This window comes from Tinamus guttatus, unplaced genomic scaffold, assembly GCF_059628265.1.
Source record: "Tinamus guttatus ecotype Peru unplaced genomic scaffold, ASM5962826v1 Tinamus_guttatus_pri_ptg000287l, whole genome shotgun sequence".
NCBI lineage: Eukaryota > Metazoa > Chordata > Aves > Tinamiformes > Tinamidae > Tinamus > Tinamus guttatus.
In genome coordinates, this window is record NW_028288821.1 from 1,666,365 (window position 1) to 1,693,668 (window position 27,304).

General features: G+C 47.0%; 1 protein-coding gene across 1 annotated transcript in view; it reads right to left on the reverse strand.

Moving 5' to 3' along the window:
• The window catches only part of MAMLD1 (mastermind like domain containing 1), a 70,648-nt gene continuing 43,344 nt past the window's right edge, over positions 1 to 27,304 (reverse strand). The window contains exons 3-5 of the mRNA XM_088527447.1: positions 2,184 to 2,330; positions 1,317 to 1,398; positions 1 to 1,033 (exon numbers count right to left, since the gene is read on the reverse strand). Of these exons, the coding sequence (XP_088383573.1) occupies positions 12 to 1,033; positions 1,317 to 1,398; positions 2,184 to 2,330 (1,251 nt within the window). The 3' untranslated portion in view covers positions 1 to 11. The remainder of the gene's footprint in view (positions 1,034 to 1,316; positions 1,399 to 2,183; positions 2,331 to 27,304) is intronic.

Here is a 27,304-nt window from a genome sequence, read left to right on the forward strand (position 1 = left end):
CCTTCTCTCCGCTAAACATGCCCGGAGCTCTGAGCGTGCTGTCCCAAAATGTCGTCTATCATCGTCAAATTGTTCAACCACTCCTCATCGTTGCTGCTGCCGCTCTTCATGAGGGAGTCGAGGAAGTCGGCGTCGCTGCAGCTGCCGGGCACGACGGAGGCGCCGTGCTGGGGCGCGAAGTCGTAGGGCGGCAGCTCGGCGGCGGCGGCGCCCATGCGGCCGAACGGCTCGGGCGGCTGCCCCGCCGCAGGGTAGCTCGGCGGGCCGAGCCCCGGCGCGGGATTGAGCTGGTTGAAACCGGACACCCCTTGCGGCACGGGTTTCATAACGTTCATCGCTGGCAACGGTCCTCTGGTTAAATTGTGTCTCAAGTTCTGATTACTCATTGAGCTCAAGGCCTGGCCGGACTGCGCCATGCTCAGTTTTTGCATCTGTCTGACCTGCACGCTGGGAGCAATCTGGTTAGGTGGCACTACGGCCTGTTGGGAAAACTGTTGACCTGATGCATTCGGTCTCACGTTCTGTTTAGAGAAGACAGTGCTACTGGAGAACTGCTGCATGTTGGCATCCATTTGGCTCTGACTTGGCATCCTTGGCACTGCGGTTGGTGTCCACATCTGGGCAGATGAATTGGGGTAGACGCTGGGGATTCTTGGCATACTCGGCTGTCTCAAGTGCTGCTGAGTGGCGGAGTGGTTTGCTAGGGAAGCCGAGTTAAAGCCTGCCATGGCCATTCCTGGCCGCGCAGCAGAGTGGCTGTGTGCTGTTTGGCATCCAGAGTTCATGCCCAGCGAGTTCTGGCTTGGCCGCAGCGGGATGTTGAAGTCAGAATTAGGCGGAAAAATGCCCTGCTGCTTGCCGGGGTTGTGCGGGATCATCACCATGGTCCCGCTGCTCTGGCTGGCCGCGGCGGGGGCGATGGCCGGGCCCAGGGTGCTCTGGAGCAGCGCCGGGCTGGGGGGCAGCATGCGGTGGTTGGCAGGAGGAGCGGGCATCGGCTGGCTGCACTCGCTGGGCAGGGGCTGCTGCACGGCTGCACAGAGACACGCGTTAGCCACGGCGCCAGCGCTCGCCCCGCAAACACGGCAGCTCCTTCACGGGCTGCGCTTCCTTACTGAGCCCCCTCGCTACACGGGCCTCTCCTCTGTGTGCTTTGTAGCACACAGAGTGCTAGGGAAACAGATGAATCCCACATTATGTGATAAAATGTGGGATACTTTATTTCAGGGAAGGGAATCATTAAGACCCCTGTATTTAATCAGACCCTAGACCCTGGCTCCATGAGGCTTTTAATAACACACCAGTTACCTTCTTACCTTGAAACTGGTTCATCTGCTGAGCCACAAACAAACTCCTCTGCTCAGATGTTACTCCCAGCATGTTTTGTCTCTGCTTTTCCTGGAAGACAAGAGGAGTAATAGTCAAGTTGCAGCCTCTCGACAAACAAGAATAGCAGCAGACACTTGAAGTGCAGCCACTGTCAGCACTAACAGCCTCTCCAGCGCTCGTACACATGTACACACCCCTCTGCAGAGCCTCTGCCCAGGCATGAACAGCATCTGTGGCAGCATTTCAAGGGCCCACAGGGGAGGAACAGGATGCTGGTGGTGGCTGCTACCCTGTCTGGAGGATGGCTCTGCTCCCATGGATCACCTTTAGTGCTGTGGGACCCTTAAAATCAAAGCATGGCATCGCTGGTGTTCTCCAAGCGACCTGGTTTTTATTTTCCACTACTTAATCCTAGAACCTGCCCATTGCTCTCTCCTCGTTGCTGTGGGCAGCAGCTGTGACCGGAGCAACTCTCCATGTACAGAGCAAGCTGAGGCCTGGCCAAACTGCCGCTGTGGCAGAGCGGTCCAAGCGGCTCCAGGTCGGCTGGTGACAAAGGGGCAGAGCTGCTTCTGGAAGGGAGTCTCATCGAAGGGCAGGACAGCGCTCGGCGAGGAGGTTTCCTGAGCTCCTGCTCATCTCCCCTCGCCTGTGGCTGGGCAGAGCAGCACTTGGCCACTGCAGCTGCCATCGGGTGTGAGAGACCGGCCTAACCACGGCCTGGGCTGACTCAGCCCAGCAACTCCCGGGTCCCTCCTTAGCGTTTGCTGACTGCTCGTTCCCCATTCCGGTCAGTCCCGTCCTTGCCTGCCGGGCAGGCAGCGCGGAGCCGCGGGGAGCTCGGCCCCCCATACCTGCATCAGCTGCCGCTTCATTATTTGCTGCTTCAGTAGATGGTTCCTCATCGTGTAGCCGTTCACCGTGGCTGGTGGCGGCACAGAGCCTCCGCCTGGGATGGAGCCCGGCTCCTGAAGCCTGGCAACGATTCCAGGATTTTGATCCTGCCAAGAAAGATGAAGAAAGAAAATTAATCTCATCAAGGAGATAACAACAGAAGCCTTTATCCTTTCCGCTGATGCTCTCTCTCCAGTCTTTGGCTGTCCCATGCCAAAACATCCTGTGGATTCGTCCTGGTCCCCGTGCCATGGGGAGGACAGCGAGGGGCACAGGACTGCTCGGAATTTGGAGGATCAGCACAAGAAGAAAAGAGAGATGTAAAAGGTTAATTCAGAATTCTCCGTGACCTGCCCAAGGCTACGGGACTGATTCACTGCGATTAATGGAGTCACATGGCTGCCTGGCTGGCAGAAGGATGTGAGTAAAGCGTCACGTTTCCCACCAGTTCCCCAACTGTTACACTGAAAGACATAAGGAAAGAAAAGTTGCAGCAGGGCAGGATTTGGCTACTGGGCATAAAGAAGAAGCCCACAGTAAAAGCAAACAGCCATGAGAGGCAGAAAAGGAGAAAAGGACGAGTCAGGCCAGAGACCTGGGCTGAAATGGGAAATTTGTGGGTTCCCTGATCTGACAAACGAGGAGAAAAGTGGCTGTGAAAGGAGAGGGGAGCAGTGAAAATGCAGGGCCAGATCATGGCCTGGCATAAATCAGTGACCAAATGGGCTTGATCCCTGGCTAGTGAAAACCAGCATCCCTCTAAGGGGCCAGTAAAAGATCAGTGTGGATTTTCTTTAGCTGAGGACTTGCCTCAGAAGACACAAAGTTGTGGGGAGGAGAGAGAGAGAAAACAAGCAAACAAACACACAAACACAAAATACCCAAAGAAGTGCCATGAAGACACAACCCAAATGAAAAAAAAAGAATTAAAAAAATACACTGAAGTCAAACACCTTAGGAACTGGCGAGCAATCAGGGAAATGCAAGAGAAAAACGAGAAAAGAAGTCAAGGCCTCAAAGAGAACAAGGAGGGAAGGGATCCTGTAAGTGCCATAGCCAGGCACAGCAGCACCAGAGTATTCCCCTCTCTCCATTTTCACATCCAGCCTCTCCATTATTTATGATGTTTTGTTACTATTGGCAGGGAGAAGTATGTATGTTATAGCCAGCATCCCTAGCTAGGCCGTGCTTCCTTTGTTTGCGCAATGGAAGCCACATCCTTTGTTTGCGAATCAATGTTATCAGGAGATAAGCAAAACGAAAATGGTTGTCGCCTTTTGACATCTGACAATTAGGACCATGCTCGGATGGAGCAAACAAGATACGAGCCACGTTTCGGAGTGGCCAGAAGAAAGCACTGGAAGGCATTTGTCAAAAGGCAGCCCTCGCGGGCCAGGGGCTCCTTTCCACAACAGCTTCATCATGAGGAATCACCCAACTCCTTCCAAGATATTCTTTATAAGAGCGATTACCAAGAAGGTCACTGAAATTACTCATTTTTATGGTGCCTCCCTTTGTTGCAGCACTTGGGTCTATTATGCAAAAGCACAATTGATGAAATGTAAATGCCTGCTGGATAATTTACTAAAAGACACAAACCTGCAGCTCATCACTGCTCTCATTATCATTCCTATTCATGGGCAGTCTCATAAGACCAGCCTTTATTGCCGGTGCTTTGCTTACAATTCTGCTGGACACCTCTCCTCCTCCCCCTTCCCTCCTCCCCGTTTTACGCCCTCTCTCCCACCAAAAAAAGGCAGAGGGGAGGAAAAGACAAATATGATTTACTACCGATGTAAATATGAAAGTTCACGTAACGCTGGCATCCTGCTTTCATGTCAGAGAGTATTCTGCAGCCATAGTTAAGCTTTGAATAATGCAGATTGCCTCTAGGGGAATACTTGAAAGTGCAGGGATTCGGTTTGTGTACTCTACACATGAAAGACACTGCAATGTTCATACCACCCAAATCCCTGCCATCTATCCAATTTCCTCCCAACTTGTCTTGTTGCGTGCAGAGGGGCTGTGCTTACTGAAGCAAATGAGTTTAGTGCAAGGACAATCATTCTGATGTCTAGCTCAGGGCTATTGCATTAACAAGTCATAACATTAAAGTCTCTTTTCCTAATCATGTCCACCTCATTCTCATTTCTCCTAAGCACTATCAAGAAAATAATGTTGATTTTTCCATATTATTAATGGTAAAAGCAGTGTAAATCACATTACTAATTGCAGTTTTTGTGCTGTGGCAATACAACAGCTTAATTATATGGGGTTTTCTGCAGGCACCCTATAGCAATAATGACAATCAGCAAAGTTCATTTGCAAATAGGCAGATTGGGTTGCTGAGTTTTTGAGAGCAAAGTTGTATAACACTTAATTAGCCAGTAAAGAAACAATCTATAGATATAATTTTTGCTTTTGGGGAAATTAGGACAAAAATAGCATAGACAGGAAGACAAGGAATGAATGCAATATCTTTCCTTTTACAGTTCATATTTAGGTTAAGCCAAAAAAAAAAGAAAAAAAAAAAAAGGGAAAAGGAAAAAGTTCTCTCTTTTCACCACTAGTGGGAACTACTGTATTCCCTTACAGTAACAAACAGGCATGTAAACATCACGACTAAGAATAGCTCGCATGTAGTCTAAAGGACACTGCTATCCGTACCAAAGGTTAATGAACTTTAAACATTTTTCCTTTTCATCACTTCTCCAGAAAAACCATTTTCCTTCCCATACTAAGGCCAAACCAAACAAGGTCGAGTCTCAACTTGTCCGTAGCTTGGACCAGCCCACATTATAATTCAGGAAGGCGGCAGCGTCCAAGCCAGGGAGCGCGGAGGGGCTCTGCACCCCAAAGGCTTGGGGACCTCCGCTCGCTGCAGGGCGCACGTCCCCAGGGGACTCCCATCCACCAGCTTTTAAAGATACTGGTTTGCACGCACGTATCTCTTATTTTTTGTTCTTTCTGTCTCTGTCACTCACAGCAGAGCACGCAGGGCTGGCTGGGGCCTGGCGTACGTGTGTTGCCAGGCCAAGTGCCGCCCGGCGCTCGGGCTCCGGCAGCATTCCCAGCGCTTTCCAGTTTGGCAGCGTCTCCGTGAAGTGGCTTTGGCGGCGGCGGCGGCGCTGGTTCGATCCTGCGGCCTCCTGGAGGAGGCGGGAGCAAAGGCCGAGCCCGGAGGCTCGTGGCGGTTCGTGTTTGTGCCCCTGCCCGGCCACTGCAGCGGGGCGGGAGCCGGCGCGCGAGCGGAGCCGGCCCTTCCCGAGAGCCGGGCGCGCGGCGCGCTGGGACTCTGCAAAGGCGGCTGCAAGTTACTGCGGCCGACTGCAGCAAGAGGGGTCCCATCCGGGCACACACTTGGCCCCAGGCGGGCGAACGGCGCTACCGGGACCCACCGCATGCAGCTGTGCACCCGCAGCCTCTAAAAATGCACTGGGGATCCACAAGCAACGCAGCCTCACGAGCCTTGTCCATGAGAGACACAAGTGCAGTAAATAAGCACGGAGATGAATGTCCCGCCGCAGCGCCGTTGATAAACTCCAGTCCAGTCCTTCGTTATATATCCAGTAATCGCTTTGTGGCTTCACTTAAGCGAGAATGAAGAAATTTATGGCCCCTAATTCCTCTGAATCCTCATTAACAAACAGTCCAAAAAGAATTTAAAAGCAAGACTTCACGAGGATCAGAGCTTTAATCACTCTTTGGCAAATATGTAAAGATCCCTCTAATCTTTAATAAAGAGCAGTCATTGTTTTTTAGGGCTATGTGAAAACACTAAACTCATTTATCATTATTAAACTTTCCCATCTGCTCTTACAGTGTAACTCTGAAGAATATCACATAAAGAAATGTACATGTTAAATTATATTGACTTAAGCCCAGAGCTATTGGCGATCTACAATTTATTTCAGCGAGGGCACGAAGGGGACTGCAGGCTGCTAGACAGAGTCATTTGTCCACTGTTGAAAAGACAGTTATCTGCACCAAAATGGCTCTTGGAAAGGCACATTTGCTTTATAAGAAATAAGCTGCCAGGTGAGACCATTCAGCATTATGTTACAGACCCAGACAATAAAACTAAGCCATGAATTTCAATAGTTAACAGATGGACTAATTAGAGACTGAATTCTTTGTGGTTCTACCAGATAACCAGGTCACAGCAAGGTTACTGGGAGAGAGCCACTCAGCTCTGCACATTTCAGCAGATATTTGCAGAGTAGGTGAAAAACTCTACTTCCTAAATGAAAGCATTAACAGCCGTGGAAGAACGGAAATGCATCTAATTAAAAATGCATACAGTAGCTGCATTTAAAAAGTTTCTTCCATTTCAAAAGGCATTACGGATTTGACAAATACTCCCTCTGCTTTAAATGGGGAATCCAGCTGAATCCAGTCATTATGTATCTTAAAACAGAAGGATTACAGAAATATACCACAGCACCACGGCAGAAAAGGAAAAGGCAAAAGGTGGCTCCATGTAGAAAATACGAGGAGGGAACAGACTGGTTTTGGCCACTGGATTTTTTGGAAGCAAAGACAGCAAACCCTGAAGCATTTGACAAGGCACCACAGAGCAAGATGGAAACGCTTGTGGTTCATGGCTGCCCGGCCGCGCGCCTTGCGACTCTTCACGGGGCTGCTGCGTTTGCAGCCCTTAGCTCTGAAGTCCGTGACCAAGGGTCCTAGGCACAACCATGCAGGAAACACTACGGGTTGAACAATGTAAACACTAGGGCTACTGCAGCGGGCACACGCAGGGAATCGCAGAGTTTGTAGGAGGTTTGGACCCATAAAGAAGCCACCTGTGGCCTTGCTGTGTCTAACACCTTGCGCGGCTCCGCAGCAGACCTGGATGCCACCTTTACAACAGGGATCACTGTCTCCGCTGTGGTAATCCATGTAGGCAATAAAATTCTGCATGTTTGGCCAAGGCAGGCAAACCAAGCCAACCAAACCCAGGTTCATGAATGATCACAGCACCCGACCCAAGAGCGGGATGTCTGCAGCATGGCACGATCGCTGCAGCTCAGCCGTTACGTATCTTCCTCGCCTTTAGCAAAACTCTTCATTTGTTCCTTTGGAAGATTTCTTCATTTTTCTCGTTTCTGCTCTGCTCTCACTTCAGAGATGCTCTTCAAGATAAAATTGATCCTTTTGGTTCAAAACTGCAGCAGAGCATTTTGTCGTTTGCTTGTTTGTTTTAACACAACATATGAACATTGATAAAACAAACTGTGCAGCTCAGTGGATCTTTTTCTTGCCCATCTTTCACCCATTTACTTGATATATAACCGTGTGAAATACTACCAGACTCAGGTTTCTAAGCTTATCTTGGGGGCTGTCAGTCAGAAAAGGGCTTTGTTTGAAGGCTGTAAGTGATCCATGGCTATACAGTTTTGTTTAAAAAAAAATAAAAAAAGTTCTTTTAAGTTTTGCTTTCTCTCTTCATACAGCATGGGCATAAATAGCTTCCCTCAAAGGCAGTTCCTTGGTAAAAGCAATGACAAGTTCACTGCGCCTTGACAGCAATCCTATCAGGAACTCCTCCAGTCCAGCAAAGCAGCTGAAATACTAATTTCCCTATAGCTGCTGTACTATATTTCCTATATACCGCACATTGTTCAAAACAAGACCCCGTCAAACTACACGAAGTGCTTTTAATGCACATGGGAAGCTCATTTTGGAGCGGTGAGGAACCCAAGGCAAAACCCTGCTGCAGGAGAGCTGGGGTGTCCCCAGCCGGGGGCTCGTGGGAGGCATGTTCAGGTCTCCAGCAGCACCAACCCTCTGCCTTCCCCTAGCTCACGGTTGGCCCTGCTGGGCCACCTGCAAGCACAGCCCTGGGGAACATCTCTACTCCAGCACCATGCATGGACAGGGACCCTCCAGCAGGACCTGGGACCCAGCCAGGCAGCCTGAAGAACATACAAGGCTCTGCCCAGTCCCTAACTGTGGCAAAACTCAAAGGCCGTGACTCAAAGCCATCCTGACTGTTCTTGGCAGGACCACTCGTTAAAATAAAATGTATCAGTTGTTCTTCTTACGTGTATAGATCTGCAGAAGCAGAGTTGGTATTGGGTGAAAGACTATATTCCATATAGTCAAGATCCAAATTGAATCCTCTACAAAGAACAAAATATTTATATTTGGTTTGTTCAGCTGTCATGATTCTCCAACCCTTGACACCGCCCCCTCGTTCTCATGGAGGGCAGCTTGCCTATAAATTTAATGAGATAATCTAAAACTGCATTTATCTCACCCAGTTTCAGCTCATAGTCCTTCTCCCTGTCTCTACAAGGTTGCACTAGCTGTGATGACAAACTACAACATCTCACATCTATAAAGTAGTTTGACTGAAGTAATCCTCGTGTTATATCAAGGCACGCTCTCTAAGAGAAGTGTCGATGAGATTCAGGAGGAGAAGGGTTAGCTCAGCACCCAAGAGAAGCTGCTGGGAAGAACTGCCCTGGCTGGATGCTGAATTTGTGGATCATAAAGAGAGAGAAGATTTGATCGGAAAATAGTGAAGATTTCCTTCTAACAAAGTGAAAGTCAGCAAATTTGCAGCTAATGAGATTTGCTGAACTGCAGCAAAGTGGGCTGGATCACAGGAGCCTGTGGATCAAGGGATTTTTTTAAAGTTAATGTTTCCCTGAATTTCTTTTTCCTCTTTATGCAAAGGTTCAATTTGCAGAGGCAGATGCCCAACCCTGGTTAACTTTCAACAGGAGTTAGCTGCCTAAGTGCTTCTGAGAGCCCCTCTGCATGAAAACCTGACCACATGCAAACCCTGCACGTATGTGCTCCCGATCTCACGTAAGGGCGCAAACAAAGCGCACGCCGGCACCAAGTATCACATCACTTTTTCAGTCTCACCCTTCTCACGGGTTTACTCTTTCCTGACAGATGCAACTACCCAAACACCTAAAATGGCTGTATCACATCATCTACCCACCCAGATGCCCCAAATCGCCACAAGTTAACAAAACAATATCTAGTGAGAAATAGTAAGCTAAAATAAGGGACAGAAAGTAAGCTGTGATCAGATAGTTCTCATGATTAGGTTTTTAAAACCAAGATACTGACATGTTAAAAAAAGAAAAATACATTAAGCTGACCTTGAGTATGGGAGACAAGGAGGAATTCTTTTTTTTTTAAAATGGAAATTATTATTAAAACATCCGAAGCTGAACTGCAGTAACCAAGTCAGTCCAATCTCCCCTTAAAAATTCCTTTTCTCCCCTTCCATTCAGATTGTATTTACAAACTGTAGATGTCTCATTTTTTTCTTGTGTCATTTCATTATTACAGAGTTGAGATCACTAGCCATCTGCAGCTTCATTTCATCAAGCTCTGATTTGTCCTTGGAGCAAGGTCATCCGGGACAAGAACATAAAATGCTGCTTTCCTCAACTGACAGTTCTTTATGCCTTCCTGTAAATATTCCTCACTAATTTTAAATCATTTTACCACTTCATACTCCCCCCTTGCACTCACCGAAAAGGCTGGTATACAAGCACATTAATAAGGATCTTGTCATTTAACTGCGGCATGACATATTAGAAGCAATTAATGGTGTTTATTTGCTGATAACGTAGGCATTTCAAACTCCAGCTCAAGAATCCCTGGTAGCTTCATGTGACTTTTGGACATTAGCTATGGGTCAGAAGTTGGGACCCCCCCATTCAGCATTAGCATACGCTTGGAGCGACTCGGTTTTCCATCGAGCAGAAAAAAAAACTGCAGTCACTGCACAAAAATTACCAGCTGCTATATACCCTATGGTGGGTGAGCGATAATAAAACATCACTAGGTGTATGCGGGTTCATTCGTTGAAATCAATAGCCCGATAAGGAGTGATTTGCAGATGCTCTGCACAAAGTTCCAGGCTAAAAATATATATAAGAAGATCACGGAATTTTTACTCAAATCAAATTTAACTTGCCATAAACTCTCAGAGACCTTCTCTGAAGGAGAGACTGAAGCTCTGGATTGCAGGGAAGAACAAAACAACACAAATAAAAACCATGATAAATTAATATGAGCCCTCGTTAGTGCAGCCACGTACGCTCCAGGTGCTGGTCTCTGACCCAAGGTGCGTGTCTTTCTGCACCTGGAGGGCTCCCTGCCGGCTTGTGCAGCGGGCTCTGCTGGACACAGCCACCCCGCACACAAATTCTGGTGCTACAGCTTTTACCAGGGTGCCTCTAGCAGACCCAGCAGCCCCACATCCAAAGGTGCGCGCGTCGCAGAGGTCTCGCGCAAGGGCAGCACTAGGTGCACAAGGCTCCCAGGATTTTCCTGGCAGGATCAAATGGACCGTTTGACACTCAGCGGTGGGCTAGATCAGGGGTCTGTGAGCATGTCATTTGTTGGAGGGTCAGAAAATGTGATCGTTAAAGGAGACCTCGCAAGCCACCCCTAAAGGAGATGATCTTGAAAGGTGGGTTAGTTTCATGACTACTGCTCTTAGTCACAGGCTAAAAGGGGCCTTATGGACCTCGAAGACCACGTTCAGCTCCAGTACCATCGAACATAGCTTCTTCGTGTCGCTGTGGACAAGTCACTCCATCTCTCATTTTCCTCTGAAAGAATTAAAGTTTCTCCCCGAGTAGGAGGACGAGGGTCACTTTTCCAGGGAGCCTTCTCAGAGTTTTTTTAAACATGCCTCCAGACTATGACCTCAAAGACCTGCAGTTGAAATGCACTTAGTGCCTCCAGCCACGGAGAGGTAGAAGGGGCTTTTTCCGGTTCACTCCACATGAGTCTTTGCCCTGTCCTCTCCACAGCTCGTCTCTGGCCCCGGGTCCGGCCGCAGCTGGTTGCTTCTCAGAACAGCTCCGACCTCCACCAAGTTGTAATGGTCCCCTGGGGCCTCTGCCCTGCTGCCCAGCTCAGTGGAGCGCAGCGCGTCCTGGCCAGGCCCCACGCTCCCGTGACTCACCCCGCGCGTGCCAGCAAATGAAGCAGCTGCAACAACTGCGGACAGGGCCCCACCTGGAGCGTCCCCAGTGCCTGTCCGGGAAGAGGGCTGCGTGCAGGACAAGTCAGCCCTGTTGCTTTGGCTTGTAAGGAAAAGGAGATGGGCTTGGCTTGAGAGAGGTAAAGGTCAGAAACCTACTATTTTCCTAAACGTCCTGCCCAATGTCTTATTGGGAGATCTTATATAGCTACAAGAACAGCCCTACTTCACTCCTCATCCTCTCCCACATCTCCAGCCTCTGCCTCCTTCCTTCACCAGTCCTTCTGGTGTCAAGGCAGGAGATACTTCTGATCCATAATTTATCCAAGAAAAAAAATAATCCAAGTGCCACCAAATACAGTCTTAAACCAACACTTCACTGAAGTTTTGTGGGATTTTGATGCCTGTATAACTTAAGAGAAGTCTAGGACACACATGCCTTTGAGCATTTGGCCCACTGCTCTTTTGCTGTGAGGAGAGAGGGAAGTAAGTAAGAGAAACAAGAGGGCTGGAGCCAGCCCACGCGGGTTCCCCATGGGCGTTCGCGCGCGCTCCTTCCGCGGAGACGCTGCGTGTCAATAGTTAACTTCCCTTTGTTCCCATCCAAATGATTAAGGTTAGAAGCTTGCCTGGTGACATCACCATAGTTTAAACATGCTGGATATGGTCCAGGGAGCCAAAGTTATTGCTGACCCCGTGGTTACTGATCCGCTCTGCAAGTAGCTGATGTCTGCTCTCACTTTATGAATTATTTAATGGGTTAAAGATTGGTTAGATCTTCTTTATGCAACGTACAGCTATACAGTGGACAGGAGGACATAAACATGCATTAACAAGGTTAAAGTCATATACTGTAACTACACTGTCTGTTTGCAGCTTGCAGCTTTATTGACTTAATCACGCCGGCGCTGCAGCCAACAAATCATTAAATCCATTCCATTCTTTTGCTGGTTACCAACCACAAGAAGGGAGGCAGGCAAACACGAAGGCAATCTCGAGAGGGGGTGGGGAGCAGCGGCGGGGTGCGGGGCCGCGAGAACAGCAGGAGCACTATGGAGCGCCCGCCTGGCCTGTCACCGCGAGCACAAAGACGCCAAATCTGCCTTCACGGACCAAGCGGTTTCATGGTTTAAAGTGACACACTCATTTGTTCCTGTTTTGCAATGATTATAGAAAAGGAGGAGGAGGGTGGGTGGGGGAAAGGAATTAGGAGGGACTGGCGCGCGGCTGCGTGCCGTGGCGCCGCGCGCTCTCCACACGCAGCCGTGAGGAGAGCGGCGCAGCCGTGTGGAGGCAGCGCGCGGCTCTCGTGGGCGCCAACGCGAGGGCGGCGGCGCTGAGAGCCGCGTGGCCGCTGCACCCGCGGGCTCGGCGGCCGCTCTGCGCTCCCCGCTCGTCTGCAGCCAAGCGCGGGCACAGTTAAGAGTTCAGCAGAAAAGAAAGCAGACGTGGAGCACTGAAACCAGCCCTGCGATTGCCTCCGTGAGCCGCTCCGACCATTGCAGGGAGGAGAAGTCCCTGCTTTCAGATTGAAGCAACAACTCCCATCCCTCTAACTTTCAGACACGCGCTTTAATTTTTGACGTGGTACTTACTGCAAAGCTTTCGTGCTCATGTTTAGTGCCCCAAACAGAAGTGCCCCGCTCGTCCACAATGCTGAAACGCAGGTGATGCTCTGAAGTCAGCAGATGGGCCAAAAGGCTCTTTCTAAGTGGCTAATCTGAGACACTCAGGTTTGAAAATGGAGCTGTCAACTGATTAATTTCCCATAAGATCCTTATTTGTCACTGCTGCCTTCCTTATTCTTTTCTTGATGGAAATTGTCTTCTCTGGTGCCATAAAATGCAAGCGTCTTGCTCTGAGCTGGGAGAACCTCATACCCCAACACTGCTCCTCTGCGCTCCAAGCAGGCTACAGAGAAAGAATTCAGCATGAATTCTCAGACATCTTCAGAGAGCTGAGTGCTTCGCTTTTTTTAGAGATGCTAGACACATCCTATTTGTGAACTTTCTTCCACTGAGATGATGTGAAGTAAATTCATTTTTCTGGGAACGACTCAGATGCATGAGAAGATGATCTTGGCCCTTTTCTATTTAACATAGGAAGAAGGAGTGGCCAAAGAGCTCCCTTCACCTTCTAGGCACAAGCTGGTTAGAGCTCCCTATAAGGATAACTCAGATTTTGGCATCCTACTAGTGCAGAAGTTTGGCAGATGTATTTGCACCTTGTCCTGAGACATAGCATTGCAGATGTTTCTGAGCACAGTCATTACTTGGCTTTACAGTTGTTTTCTTTAGACCCAAACAAGCCTTCTTACAGTCTGAGTTGCAACCTTGCCTGCTTTTGTTTACCAGTCTCCAGATCCCTATCAACCAGAGATGTCTACTGGCTCCACATATCACAAATAAACATCTCATTACTCCATCCAGGAGTCAACTGGCTGAATTTCCTCTTGGAAACAGCAGCCCAAGAGGAACCCATCGCCCACCCTGTTGCCCATGGTACTTAGGGTGGACATGGGCCACGGCAGTGAACAGCCATCAAAGATCCTTCTTTTCAGTCACAACACTTGAAAAATAGGATAGAAAGGAAATCATTTTCCAAGGCAAAAGAAGCCAACTATTCAGGTACATCCTGGCTGCATGGCCACAAACCAGTGGCTCTGAGCTGTCGTGCACTAGTGGGACAGGTACGTATGGTGCTCCCGGGGCAGGTGCCTCTTCCAAGCTCACGTGTGATCGCTGGTGCGAGCCTGGTGGGATGGACGTGTATCTTCTCACTGACCTGGGACACCAAGGGAAGGAGAACCCTGAGGTTCCGCCACCCCGGTCATTGCCCCACAAGCTGCTTCAAAGAGCAGCGACACTGTGTTAAATTGTAGGCACACCCGGCCAGGAGTAACACACCGAACAAGCTATTTATAATCCCCTATTCCAGGGTCTTAAAATAGCACTGCTTTTCTTTTTACATTTTTAGGTAGATTCATGCTTGTGTATTTAAGGCTTGGCAATGAGCGCATCCCTGCCAGGCTTGGAAACGAGAGAAAGTGCTCCCCCTCCTCCTGCTGAAAGGAGGGCTGAATTCCTCTCTCCCTTTCTCCTTGGCGGATGTGATGCGGACTCCCAAGCCTATTTCCACCTATTTTTTAACCTAGGACAGATTCTTCCAAATATACAAGCAAGAGATGTGCAGCACCCACGCGCAAACACTCGAATGAAGCAGAGTGGAAGAGGAGGGGAAGAGGAGGAGAGGTGGAAGGGAAGATCCCAGAACACCATATGTGGCCTCACATGCACCACTTTTACACACAGACACCGCAGTCTCTGAAGAAGATAATGTTCCCTACAAGAAAGAAATACCTGTTGTTTGCATTAAAAAAAAAAAAAAGGCCTTCATACAGACGTAATGAAGCAAACTACGGCTGTGCTCTTGACGCGAGGACTCCCTGGCCTCGGCCCAGGTTTGGCTGCTTGTTCCCCGCTCCCTGGTGCCAGGTGCCTCCACTGGCATTTCTCAACCACTGGAGCACCCATGTGCTCTTTGAAAAACAATTATAAAATATTCAGGGCAAGAGCAAAATTCTTTGCACAGCCAAAGCTCCAACAGGCAGCCTGAGTGTCAAATGGCAAATTGTTAAGTGTTTTGTTTAGCTGCAGAGTTATTTATAACCTGGAACTTGTTATTAACATAGGACAAAACAGAACCTACTGTTACCCATAATTAAAAGCACTATTATGGGTCTGCAAAAGCTCAGGAATGGCCCCAGCCAGACCACCCCTCCTCTTGCAGAGGAGCCTGGCATGGGAAGAGGCTCCATCCTAATGTCCTGCAGCCAAGAGCTCTAAAGGGATCCATCCCAACACGTGAAAGCAGGAGTGTCTTTACCACAATTTCTGCCCTTAGCCTGCCCCTCTCAGCACTGCCCCTCTTGCCCTGGCACAAAGTAGGGGTGTTTTGGGGTAAGGTCCTACAGGAGTGTGATCCCAGCTTTCCATATTAGCACCTCCTTTCTCACAAAGGGGCACGCAGAGAGGGCACATCCTGGATTTGGCCTGGAGTTGCATAACCCTCCTTGTTAAATTCAGGATTAACAGGTTATATTTTCATTTGTGAGATTCTTATCTGCCCTGAGAAAGGTTTCCGATTTCACCAGCACTAATCAGGCTGCCACAATGGATTTCCGGTCTCAGAAACGAGGCTCGAGAGCCTCTGTAGCTCGTGGAGCCGGTTTTAATTCAAATCTAACTGGCAGAGCTATTGTAGGCTGCGTGTTGAACAGATTAAAAAAATTGTCACTTATATGCTTCTCTGCCTCCCTTCTAAATCCACTCCATACAGCCACAAATCCCTCTGATCACCAAAGCCGCTGGGAGCTGCTCACCTCTCCAGGAACAGTATCCTCCATCTCCTCGGTGGCCACGAGCAATGAGCCCCGTTATGGGTTTGTGATTAAAAGAAACACACCAAAAACCTACAGCAGTGCCCACCTCAAGCTTTGATTTCTAATGTTATAGATATCATAAAAAATAAGCATCAAATATGTCTCATAGAAGCAGATTAGCAAACCATGACAGCCCGGGCTCCCCAACAGCATGGGACTGCACACGCCGCCGTCCCCTGTCGTTTCACCGGGGCATTTCACATTTTAATGCTCTCACCAAGACACGACACCCCAGCAGAGCAGATGCAGTTGGCCTAGGAGGATAGTCAAGAACAAAACTGCTGATGCCATAATTATAACTGGGAGGCCAAACAGACTCTGGAGAGAGAATATCGTTGTGGACAGAGAGGGGAAAGGCCCATTGACAACTGGCTTTACCAGATGAGTAAATTAGACCTGGGTTATAGCCTTGTTCTCCTGCTGCCTCCGCCCCCAAGGACTGTGTGAGTCAGTGGATCTGGAGGAAAAATATACACTAAATTCTACAAGTGCAGGAATTAAAGAGACATCCACAGAGCTTGCCTCTGGCCCTGGATACCAGCTGCAGAACTGGGTTAGCTTGACATTGCTGCTGGAGGTGAGCGGGCGCGGGAGGCCGGCGCTGGCCGAGCCTCCCCGGAGCAAGGCCGCGCTGCGGGAGGCAGGTGAGCCGAGAGCCGCGGCGGCCCCATCACTAGGGCGGCGAGGCAGAGCTTCAAATCCAGGAGTGGCAGCAATTAAAAAAAAACATAAAACTTGTTTTTTTTTTGCACCAACAAGCAGTTCAGACTGTTCTGGCTTATGAGATACACACGAGTCTGCCAGCGCTGTCTGTGCACTGGAGACCCCAGGGAGATCTCTAAGGTCCGGAAGAGCTTTTTTGTTAACGCTCAGGTCAAGAACATTTTGGTGCCAATGATCTTATATAGGCAGAAACAACATGGGATTAAACCAAATGAACATTGCCACTGCCGGGCTGGGAGACCTGTGTAGATGGGTTTCCAAGGAGGAAAACCCCGAATGTCCTGTAACGAGAGGGACTTTGCCTCCTACCCCCAGTGGCAGCCCTGCCACAGCCGTGTCCGGCTGGGAGGGACCCATCCCGGCAGCTCCTGGAGGGAGGGGACGGTGGCCCTCGGTGTCCCTTTTGTCCTGAGAAGAGCAGGCAGCAGCTTCTCAGCCCTCTGCTGCCTTCCCCAGTCAGGGGCCGGAGCGGAGCTGGAGTGGACGGCACCCGGCCGGCTGCCCCGCTCGGCACCGGGAATCAATTAGTGTCTGGTCATTATTGCGGTAACTGTATCTCTCCAAGCAAGATTTCACAGCGAGATAGAACAGGATGTTTGCTGCTCGTTGCCTTCCCCTTGTTCCCAGCACAAGCTACTGTTAGGAACATCCTGGCGCGCTGCAAGGCTGCACTATCGCAGGCCCGGTGCCCCCCTGCCCGCGGGGGCCGGCAGGGCCGTGTCGCATCCCGGGCGGCTCCCCAGGCCCCGCTAGCCCAGGCCCCTGTGGACGGTCAAAGCATTTCCACGCTCCAAAGGCAAGGGATTGCTTTAATCCTCTATTTTTGCCAAATGCACCACTTTACAATCCAGGGCAGAGGACTCCTCCTAGCATGTCTAAGGTGGCACTTGTTCTGATATTGCTTCAGAAGATGGCAAAGGACATCACAGAGAGTGCCCAGTTTTAGCCTGCATCATATTAAAACACTTCTTTGTAGAAGATGCAATGTGAATACACCTATGTAAACTATAGCAAGTAATTTCACATATTATATCGTGGCAACCTGGAATGGAGAAGCACACAACTCTCAAGTCCCTTTCGGGTCTCACTGCACACAGCAACTCTGATAAAGTCCACAGTTCATTCTAAAATTAAAATTATAGACATATGTATGCCACCTACACAGGAAAAAGCTCAGCCTCTGAACTGAGTGTGAAAAGGATTTCTCTGTTTCCCTCCTCCCTGCCAGTAGTTTTCCATAATAATAATAATAAATCTTATTAAATTGCCATATTTTATTTAAAAATAAAAAAAATCAATACCAATAATGTTGAGGACTTAGACAAAGTCCCTAACTAGGGAAAACACTGATATATCTGGTAAAACATTTCTCAGGAAAGATTTACTCACATTTCAGGGCATCACACAGTCTATGGTGATGTTATCAGTATTTCTCTGTTATTCTGACCTTAAGTACTCATAAGCCATTAAAACATAATATTTTCTGATAATAGAATGCCATTCACATTTCAGGAACAGTAATTCACTTTAATGAGATAAGAACCTATACATCAAATGAATCTATCTCTGTTTGAGAAATACTTAGCACACTTTTGGGAACTGTATAATCACAAATAATCACATCAAGGGTCCAACGCTCTCTTCCTGGAGAACTCAGAACTCCCAGTTACATCGACAGGAATTTGAGATGTGCAAGGATTGCACAAGCAGATGCTAATCTGCAGCCAGCTACATGGGTACGGACAGACTGCATTTTTGCTTTAAGCAAACAAGAACCAACAAGACCTTTAATGACAGAAAACAGCGCAAGTTTCTAACTGCACATATAAAAAGGCATTAAACCCCACTGTATTCCTTAACTGAGTCATTACGCCGTAAATAAGACCTTTACAAGAAACTCAACATTGTTTACAAATTTCCCCCGTATGTTTTTTCTTTAATTCCTTCCATCCCACTCTCAACACATGCACGAACCTAAGTGCCACACGAGATCGAAACCTGCTGCTTAAATTTGGAAAGGCTCAATCCTCTCGGCTCGCTTTGGGCCCCTCCGAGCAATTGATTTTGCACTTTTTCTGCAGTCGAATAACCCTTGAAGCCCAAATCTGAGCGCTCCCGCGCACCGGCCCCCGGCCTGGCCAAGGACGAGAAATGCAGCAGGAATAGCCTAATTCCAGCTCTAAATGAGCTCAGCAGGGAAGCTAAACAGCCAAGTCAATTGCCAGAATCTGCACTTTTCAACCTCGTTCTGCTCCTTTGATCAGGATGAATTTTGAGCTGCAGCGATTAATGGACTAATAGAGGAAGTCACAGGACATCTCTTGGGAGAAGAGGGGGAAAGAAAAAAGTATCTCAGCCTTGTTTTGCATTTATCCTGCTAAACAGTGCCTTTCCACACAGAAAACTAAAACACCACTGCAGAAAACATGCTGATTTAGCTGAAAAAGCAGAGATGTAGAAAATAAAAAAATAATGGATGTAAGCTCCTCCATTCATTCTTTAAGCACCCTCTTTGAAGAAATGGTAAAAGAAAACAGACTATCCAAATACAAGCGCCTCGTTAAACTACCCCGCACCCAGCAGAGTAGCAACATATACTTGGTAATGCCAGAAAGCAAAGGAAATATTAAACACATTTATTACGCACAGAGAAGCTTCCCCAAAACCTGCAGTCTTTAAGTACTCTTAGAAAGTGGTTTGTTCATGGCAGGGACACTTCTCTTGACCCAAGATGGTATGTCCTAATCTTTTGGGAAGGGGAAGAAGTGCATTAACATTAGCAAACTGCAGTTGTTAAAGAAAAAAAGTTTGCAGAAAAATAATTTGTTAAGATTTTTTTTGGCTCATTTGCTTTTGTCACTGCTGTGCCCGAGAGAGGAGGTGGCTGCTTTCCTGCTTGCAAGGGGCAGTTTTACCTCTGCCGTCCACTACTGTACAAGCCAAACCCCTAAGGACTGCAAATAATCAGGGGTGATTAAAATAAAACTCACTCAAAGTTTGGATTATTTACAAAATGCTGGTACAGACACCCAGGAAAAAAAACATCGAAGCCGAAAATCACTGAAATGTGAACTACAGCTACAACACAAACAGGGCACGAAAGCTTCCAGCTCTTCCTTTTATCTATTTTCTTTTTTAATTTAGTTTTATTATTATTTTTTTAGATCTAGTATGCCGTTGCCAGTGATTACTCTGCCCTTTGCTGCTTCGTTTTCCTCCACCTCTGGTCTTTCTTGAGCACACAAAGACATACATATGTGATTCACTTGGCTCTGCCAAACAATCCCTCAGCAGTCCTGGAATGACCTCCTGCTGTGTAAATTTAGGTGTGCGCCTTTGAATCTTTACAAGATCAAGCCTTTAATGAAATGCCTTAGAATATCTTCATACTATTTTACCCACATTGCAGGGCTTCCCCTCCTTATTTGGGTCTCTCTGCATTTCCATAACGGGGAAAAAAATAGCTCATCACAGCTTGTCCATATCCTGCGTTCAGATCTGCATCTGTCTGACACTGATTTAAGGTATCTCATTTTCATTACTGGCTCTTACTACTCTGAGAAATGTTAAACCATTATGCTGGTCATACAGCAAATATTATTTATACTGAAATAATACATATGTGAAATAATATCTTCTTCTTTCAAAAAGCCCACAAGCACAGGGTTAAATTGTAAAATAGGATGACTTTTTGTTAACAGTCAGTAGAGATTTTAAGAATTACATCCCGATATGATAATATTTCTCCTTAAATATGCTATGAAAAATTTAACCTAAAAATGTCCGTGTAATAGAGTGATTAGCCTTCAAAGGGCCAAGAGGAGCTGCTCCATTCTGGCTGTGAGTTTCTATCAATTATTAGTGTCATCTGCTTGAAATAGTCCAAAGTGCTTGGAACAGAAATATTGCAAAGCCAAACCCAGCAGACTGACAGGCTTCCTAAATGGACGGCGTTTCTGAAGACGGCTCATAATAGTGTTTGGCTTTGAAGCCTTAATGTTAACAGCTTTGATGGGACTGCTTCTAATTTGTATTTAAGACCCATTACCTCTTCCTCTAAGCAATCTTCGAGAAAAATCATTTGTTCTAGGGGGATATTTGCCACACAGAGCAGATCTGTAATGGCTGTTAATTCACACCATTTTGCGCTCCTGTATTAATCAGCAAACTGTGAATCATCCCAGTGTTTCCCGGCTCACAGATGTACGAGGGCAGCAGCGAGGCCAGTTTGGTTTCTCTCCCCATTCAGACACGGGGACAATATCAGTTCCTGTTTACAGCCACTTCTTTGTTTTCCCCCACCCACACGCTGAAATTTCTCCAAAATGCCCAGAGAAAAAGAGACTGAGTTCATTTTACCAGGAAAGTTATTTCTAGGTATTGCATCTGAGACAAAACATGTTTGTACTTTTATTTTGTGTGCTGCATTTGCTGCAGGGAGGAGCTGGAAGAGCTCCCCACTCCTCCGATCTGCTGCCCGGCGCCACTCACATGATTTAACAGCATCTCAGGCCCTGATTTATTTATTTTCTTGCTTTTTAGTCCATTCTTTAAATTAGTATTTGGTTCCACAGGCATTTCTGCCTTGCAAAATACACATGCAATTTGAGACCGCTACAAGACAATCCTGGGAGGAAGCCCTGAAATTCAAGGGGACAAATCACACTGCCGAAAATATCACGTCAAAAATATTAAAATTAATTATTAATTTGGGCATCACATTTAAGATAGCAAGAAGGGCACAGCTTTAAGGAGGTGAGCATGTGTTTCCTGAAAGCCAGGCTGCTTTTAGCTTAAAATGAGCTCCCAAAACTGCCATTACATAGAAATATCCAGCAGATACACAGACAACACGCGCATCTTCTGCAAATGTGGCCAAACCTGGAACTAAGATGTCCCCATATTAATGGGAATTAACAGCACAGAGGAAACAAAAGTAGGGTCATGGAGAGCATTTCCTCGTCGCTATTCATCAGCTTGCTATATTATGAATGTACCTTGTCTATATAAGAATTATGGGTCTCCTGCAAGTGAGGATGCAAGTAGTCTGTCTTACTCATCACTAACCGCTATCCACATTCTTATTTTTCAGCATGATACACAGCAGGATGGTGCATCCAGGAGCTTCACTATGATGCCCACCAGTCGCAGTGAGAAGGCCCCATGTCTTTTCCCTTTAAGAGTGTAATTTCCAGGTGATTTAAAACTTAATTGCATTTAATGCAACAGTCAAGAGTTGCAATGCAACAGTTTTGCTCAACTGCTTACACATTAAAGCTTTCTGCATTTTTTTTTGTTTTTGTTTTGTTTTGTGGCAATAAAGCAAAGCGAAAAATAAGGAAGGAAGAAAATCTGTAGCTGGGGCCTGATTCAGCCAATATTTAGCCCAAGAGCAACTGGTGAGCACTGCCGCCAGCCTGAGCGCAAAGGGGCCACCTTGGCTGGCAGGAGCAGGGTCTACACGTCTGGCTGGTGCCACTCGGTGTCAGAATGTGGTTTCACATCAAATTCATCAGATACTTTTTAGCACGATCATATCACGTTCCCTGAGCATTTGAGAGACCAGGTCCTCCCGACCCCCTGCCGCAGAACAAAAGGAAACAACTGCCTGTTGCCTAAAGCAACATGGAAAGACCGACTGAAAACCACAAATGCAATATATTTTTTTTTTAGAATTGATGCAGAACCTCTGCCAGGACCGGGGACACTGGTGACACTGCACTGAGATTCGGCCCGTGTGACGGGTGTGGGGAAACTCGTTGTCCTAAACGTCCAAAAACACAAACTGAAGAGCTGCGGCGCTTAACACATGGCCGTGGGCCCAGCTACAACAGGGAAACGCTTTGAAACACCCGCAATTTCACCCAAGAAGTGCATGTACACAATTTAAAAAACCTAACAGAAGGCAGGAACAGAATAAGTAGATCAGGTGTGACCTCATTTTAGTATCTTCACTGCGGCACTGCTGTAAATACTGCATCTCCATTGGCATGTTGAGGCCAAACATCCCATCTCTTTACACAAGTTTACCCCTTACTTTCTAAGACGTCTCCTGTGGGATTTAGGCGAGGGGGATAAGGCAGGAGTCTCGTGCTCGCATGCGGTGCCTACCAAAACACCAGCCGGGTTGCAATTGCACAAATAAATATAAATGCAGAAATGACCATTCAAGAAGATGTTTCTACATCTGTGGAGAGGTCAAACTCCAGGCTCAGCCTTATTGCTCTCTGTAATCCAGATTCATCACCAGCTTCCTTTATTCACCCATTCAAAGGCACTTAATTAGCTGAAGGGCTTGTTGCTTTGCCTTCAAAAGCTCTCCACTCCCTCAAAGGCTTTGCTGGGGTATTGTGCTACCACTGCCCTTTGAAATCAAATCTGTTTTTCTTCTCCACGGCATTAGTGAAAGAAGAAAAAGTAATATTTCAAAAAATGAGAAGGTGGCGGGGGGAGGGAAAGGAAGAGGGGAAGAGAAAGAGAGAAAGAAAGAGAAAAAAGAAAGAGAGAGAAAGAGAGAAAGAAAGAGAAAAAAGAAAGAGAAAAAAGAAAGAGAAAGAAAGAAAAAAGGAAAGAAGGAAAAACCAAGCAGAACTTCTTTCTAAGTGGTTTTAAAGATAAGTTTGACACTTAAAGGAAAAGCAGGGAGGGGACAGGATAGAAACTACAGCTGAAATCTAGCCAGCACTCGTCTCGTTAATACAGAATACCATAGCTATTTTACATGTTAGGAAGATTCCTTGTGACATCTCGGAAATCCCAGATAAAACTTCCCTTTTGCCCCGCACGCCCGCAGAGGCTGCAGGCTGAGCTCCCCGGCGGCCGCTCGCAGGCGGAAACACCGCCGAATCACAAGCGCATCCCGGCGCTCACACCGTGCAGGCTTTCCAGGGGCAGGAACGGCTGCCCTCAGCACAGGACGCCAAGGAATCAGCCTGTGGTATTAGCATTTCTACGTTTAAATTTTAAAAAGCTGTATTTTGTATTGCATTTTATTTATTTAACCTTTAACATCAAAGCTCTGGGTTGGTTTGCTCTCTATAATAGTGCATTTCATCTTCAGTTTTGTTTCTATATTTAGAGAGCTCGTGCTCAGAAGCAAGATTTTTAGTTTAATTTTTTTTTCCTTGTATATTTAATCTACCTCAGGGGCATTGGTGTTTCTCTGCAACCTATAATTTACCCTGCCAACTCAGATACTGTAGTTCTGCTTTTACCACAGTCAAGTCCTCTTCTAAATTTTTTTTTTTAGTCTTCCCCATGCTCTTCACTATCTCTAAAGCAGTCCACACACAGCAAATACAGCTATTAGTACTGCAGATTACATTGTTGTTCTCTCCGTTCCTGTTGCTACCTTTTTTTCCTCTCCCATCACATTTGGAGCTGAAGCAAATGAACCCTACCCCGGCAATCCCGTGCAACTATCCGGATGCCGGCAGGAATGCGGTGAGCTCCAAGAATAGCTCGTTTGGTTGCTACAGAGCAACTGGAGCTCAGAAATGCCTGGTGCGACACACCCCAGCAAAGGCCATTTATCATTTATGCCCCCCCAACACAAGCTGTTAAGTTTTGTTTGTTTTTTAAACATTTTCCACACGTAGCAGTGGGCACCGCTGCCCTCCTCACCAGGGCTCTGAAAACTTAACTCAGACAAACTTGGGCTTGGAAAACCAAGAGCTACTCCCCCAAACAGCTCCCCTTACACCAACCTGAATTCACCTACAAAGGTCAGGGCTCACTCCTCTGCCTTTGAGGGAGCCCTATTTTCCATTCACAGAGACCCATTTCTCTTCTTACATGGGCAGGAAGAAGCGAGCGGCTCTGGCGAGTGCCAGGCTGTTGTATCAGCAGAGCTGAGGGGAGAAGGGGGCCCAATATTTCCAACATGCCACAAGAGAAGATCTGCAAGTACAAACGGATAAGACATGATAATCAGGGGGATGCCCAGCTACTCAGCCTGCCTGGGCAAATGCAGCTTTTCCTGCATCCAGAGGCTGCCAACAGCAAGTGGCTGAGTGTTAAGCCCAGTCAACGCCATGGGATGATAGTGGAGACTGTCTTTGACTGTTCTTGGGCATTTAACACCATCCTTGTGTTGTGGATTTATGAGTCCAGACCTTTGAGTGTAATTTCACCCAGCAAGCATCAGTACTACAAGAGTAAAATGAAAACCTGAACATATTCACAAGAGCAATGTTAGCGCTACCGGGCTTTACAATATCACGCAATGCAAACTGTCAGTGCTGAAATCAATATCTGTCAATGCTCAGCAATAAAGACATAGTGCTTCAGATGTGAAAAGATTAGATGTTATCAAATTTACCAAATGCCTAAGCAATATGGGATCAGGGGTGAAGACTGATTAAGCTTAAGAGATATATCATGAAACGAAAAAATCATACAGCTGGGAGGCACTAGCAGTAGCCCAGCTTTTGGAATGTATAGTCTTTGCTTTAATACGCATTAAAACAACAGCAAAAAAGCTCACTCTTTGGGTCTATGTCACAGCCGCTGCTCTCTTCCCCATGTTGCTCTGCCTGCTACAAGGATCAAATTTCATGGTTTATTGTTCTCCCTCCAACTGGCCACCATCCACATTCTTCTTTGGCACAAAGCTGCACCTCTTGCTCAAAAGAAGAGAGCACTATGCCTTCTTTTTATAAATTTTAGTCACATTTACAAACGCACACAGAGTATGGAGATGACTTTTAAACACTAAACAACATTCCAGGGAATGCTGTTATTTTTCTTTCAGCATATTTCTGCGATTGAGGTTAAAAATGAGAATTTTCCACCAGACAGTTACTAATTTTTAAAGATGCAGAGGTTGTCTCTCTCCTGTCTTCTGAATCTTTAGCTTTCTGCCTTCTAATGAAACAACTGATCCATGTTTGAAAAGCCTTGTTCATCACCAGCTTCAGTACAGAGCTGCCACTGAGACTCTAAGAAGGTCAAATTCAGCTCTCAGATACATGCTGGAAATCAGAAAAAAAAAGAAAAAAAGAAAAACCACCCTCCACTTAAGCCACTTCTTTACAATGGAGTAAAATCGACACAAACCAAGTATGGTCCAAAATCTCAGTATCCATTTTCGGGCCAAGTAAGAAACTATTGCAGACAAACAGCAGATCACAGGGTAGATTCAAGGAAACACAGTAAATATCCCAGTACTAGAACAGAAGCCCAGTAATTATAATATTTTCTCCATGTAATTTTCTTTTATTTCAACACTCAGGGCCTATTTTTTTCTTATTGCAATCTGCAATAAAGTTATCAAAACCCAACAAAATGTTCTACTACTGAAAATCTACCATCTTTCCTAGGCAGCTTAACAGACTGTAAAACTGAAGCACTGTCATTTGGTGTATAATTAATGTAATAAGTCTTACCTTGTAAAATCAGGGAGGCAGCGCATGCTTACCTAACTAGTCTGAAAACGCAAACTGCTGATCACTTGTAACCACCTTAACTGTCCTTGATCTTTACTGCTAGTCCCCAAATCATAACAATTCTCTGGCGGTGAGAATCCACTAAAAGTGCAGCCCAGGCAGGGCATTTGGGAAGTTGCTTGAAAAGGGGCTCTTTTGGCCAATTAAAGACACTCACCACAGGAATTTTTCTTCTGGTTCTTCTTGGCTAATCAGCAGTGTAGGGGTTCAGAGGTGCAAGGCAAAAATGCAGCGAGGGGAAAGCAGGGCACAGGAAACCTCAGGAATCCGCTGGGGATGCAGCAACTCCACACACCCAGCGGGGGAGCCACAGAAAAAAAAAATATGCTCAAAGGTTATGGACACACGATCAAAAGCGATCGTGTTACTGCAGTTCAACAACTTCCCAGCCGCGGCTGGAGCTGCAGTAGGAGCCCAGGAGCGCGTTCTCCAGCCCGCTGCCTGCAGAGCAGCACCTCAAGCTGCAGTACCCACTAGCTTTTGGATCCCAAGGTGGCGAAACCCTCTACTCTGTGTTTAGGCAGGGTCCTCCTGAACACAAGCAGGGTCCTCACATATCTAAAGGAACTCACCTTCTTCAGGCCTTTCTAGAATTAGGGGCTTTTTACTGATAACTCTTTGAAGTGAGCACTACATGCAATGTTGATACACGTTGTATCTTTGGGTGAGCAAATGGAATAAGCTACTGGCCCTTCCCAGCAACTGCTCCTGAGCAGCTGTATGAAGCAAGGGGGAAGACAGTGGGCACAAGCTGGAAAACTGTGAGCTGATCCCAAAATGCCACAGTGGACACACACCTCATTAAGTCACCACTAAAGACCTGACATCTAGTATCCAGCCCCTTCTTTCTCATTGCTCTACTCAGAAAAGACTCCACTGAGTCACTCACACTGAAGAAATCCAACCTTGTAAGATGGGACGAATTAGCAGTGAAGAGGAGCAATGAAAGCCAGGATCTGGACCGTGTCCCCAGCTCTGGAGCAGCTCCCAGTAGGGCTTCAGAGCTCACCCCCTTCTGCTGGGTGAGAAGTCTTCCCATTGCCAGTGCTTTTGCGTTTACCATCTCCTTTGGTATCACAGATCAACAAAGGGTGGGGAATGGCCCTCAGCCAAAGCAGGGCATTGCTCCTGGCAAATGCTCCTAACAGGTATTTCAAGTCTGCCTTTTTGATATTCAGGAGCTGCACTGCTTGACCTGCTGTCCGTGAAGGAGTCATATTTTAACTTTGCTTCTCAACCCACCTGGTCTTTGCTAGCCACCTAGCACGGATGAATTGGGTCAAAGACATTATGAAAAAGAATTTATTTTTTAATGCTACAAAAAAGATGATGCAAAACCCATTGTAGGAACATCTCCACTCCTCACAATATGAGCTACATAAGAACATCACCTATATATTTGGAAAAACATATATTTCAGTGGTATGAAATGTGCGCTGCTTAATGTACTGTACTTTTTGCCTAGCAGCATGATGTTGCTTGCTTCTAGAGAAGAGAAAATCCATG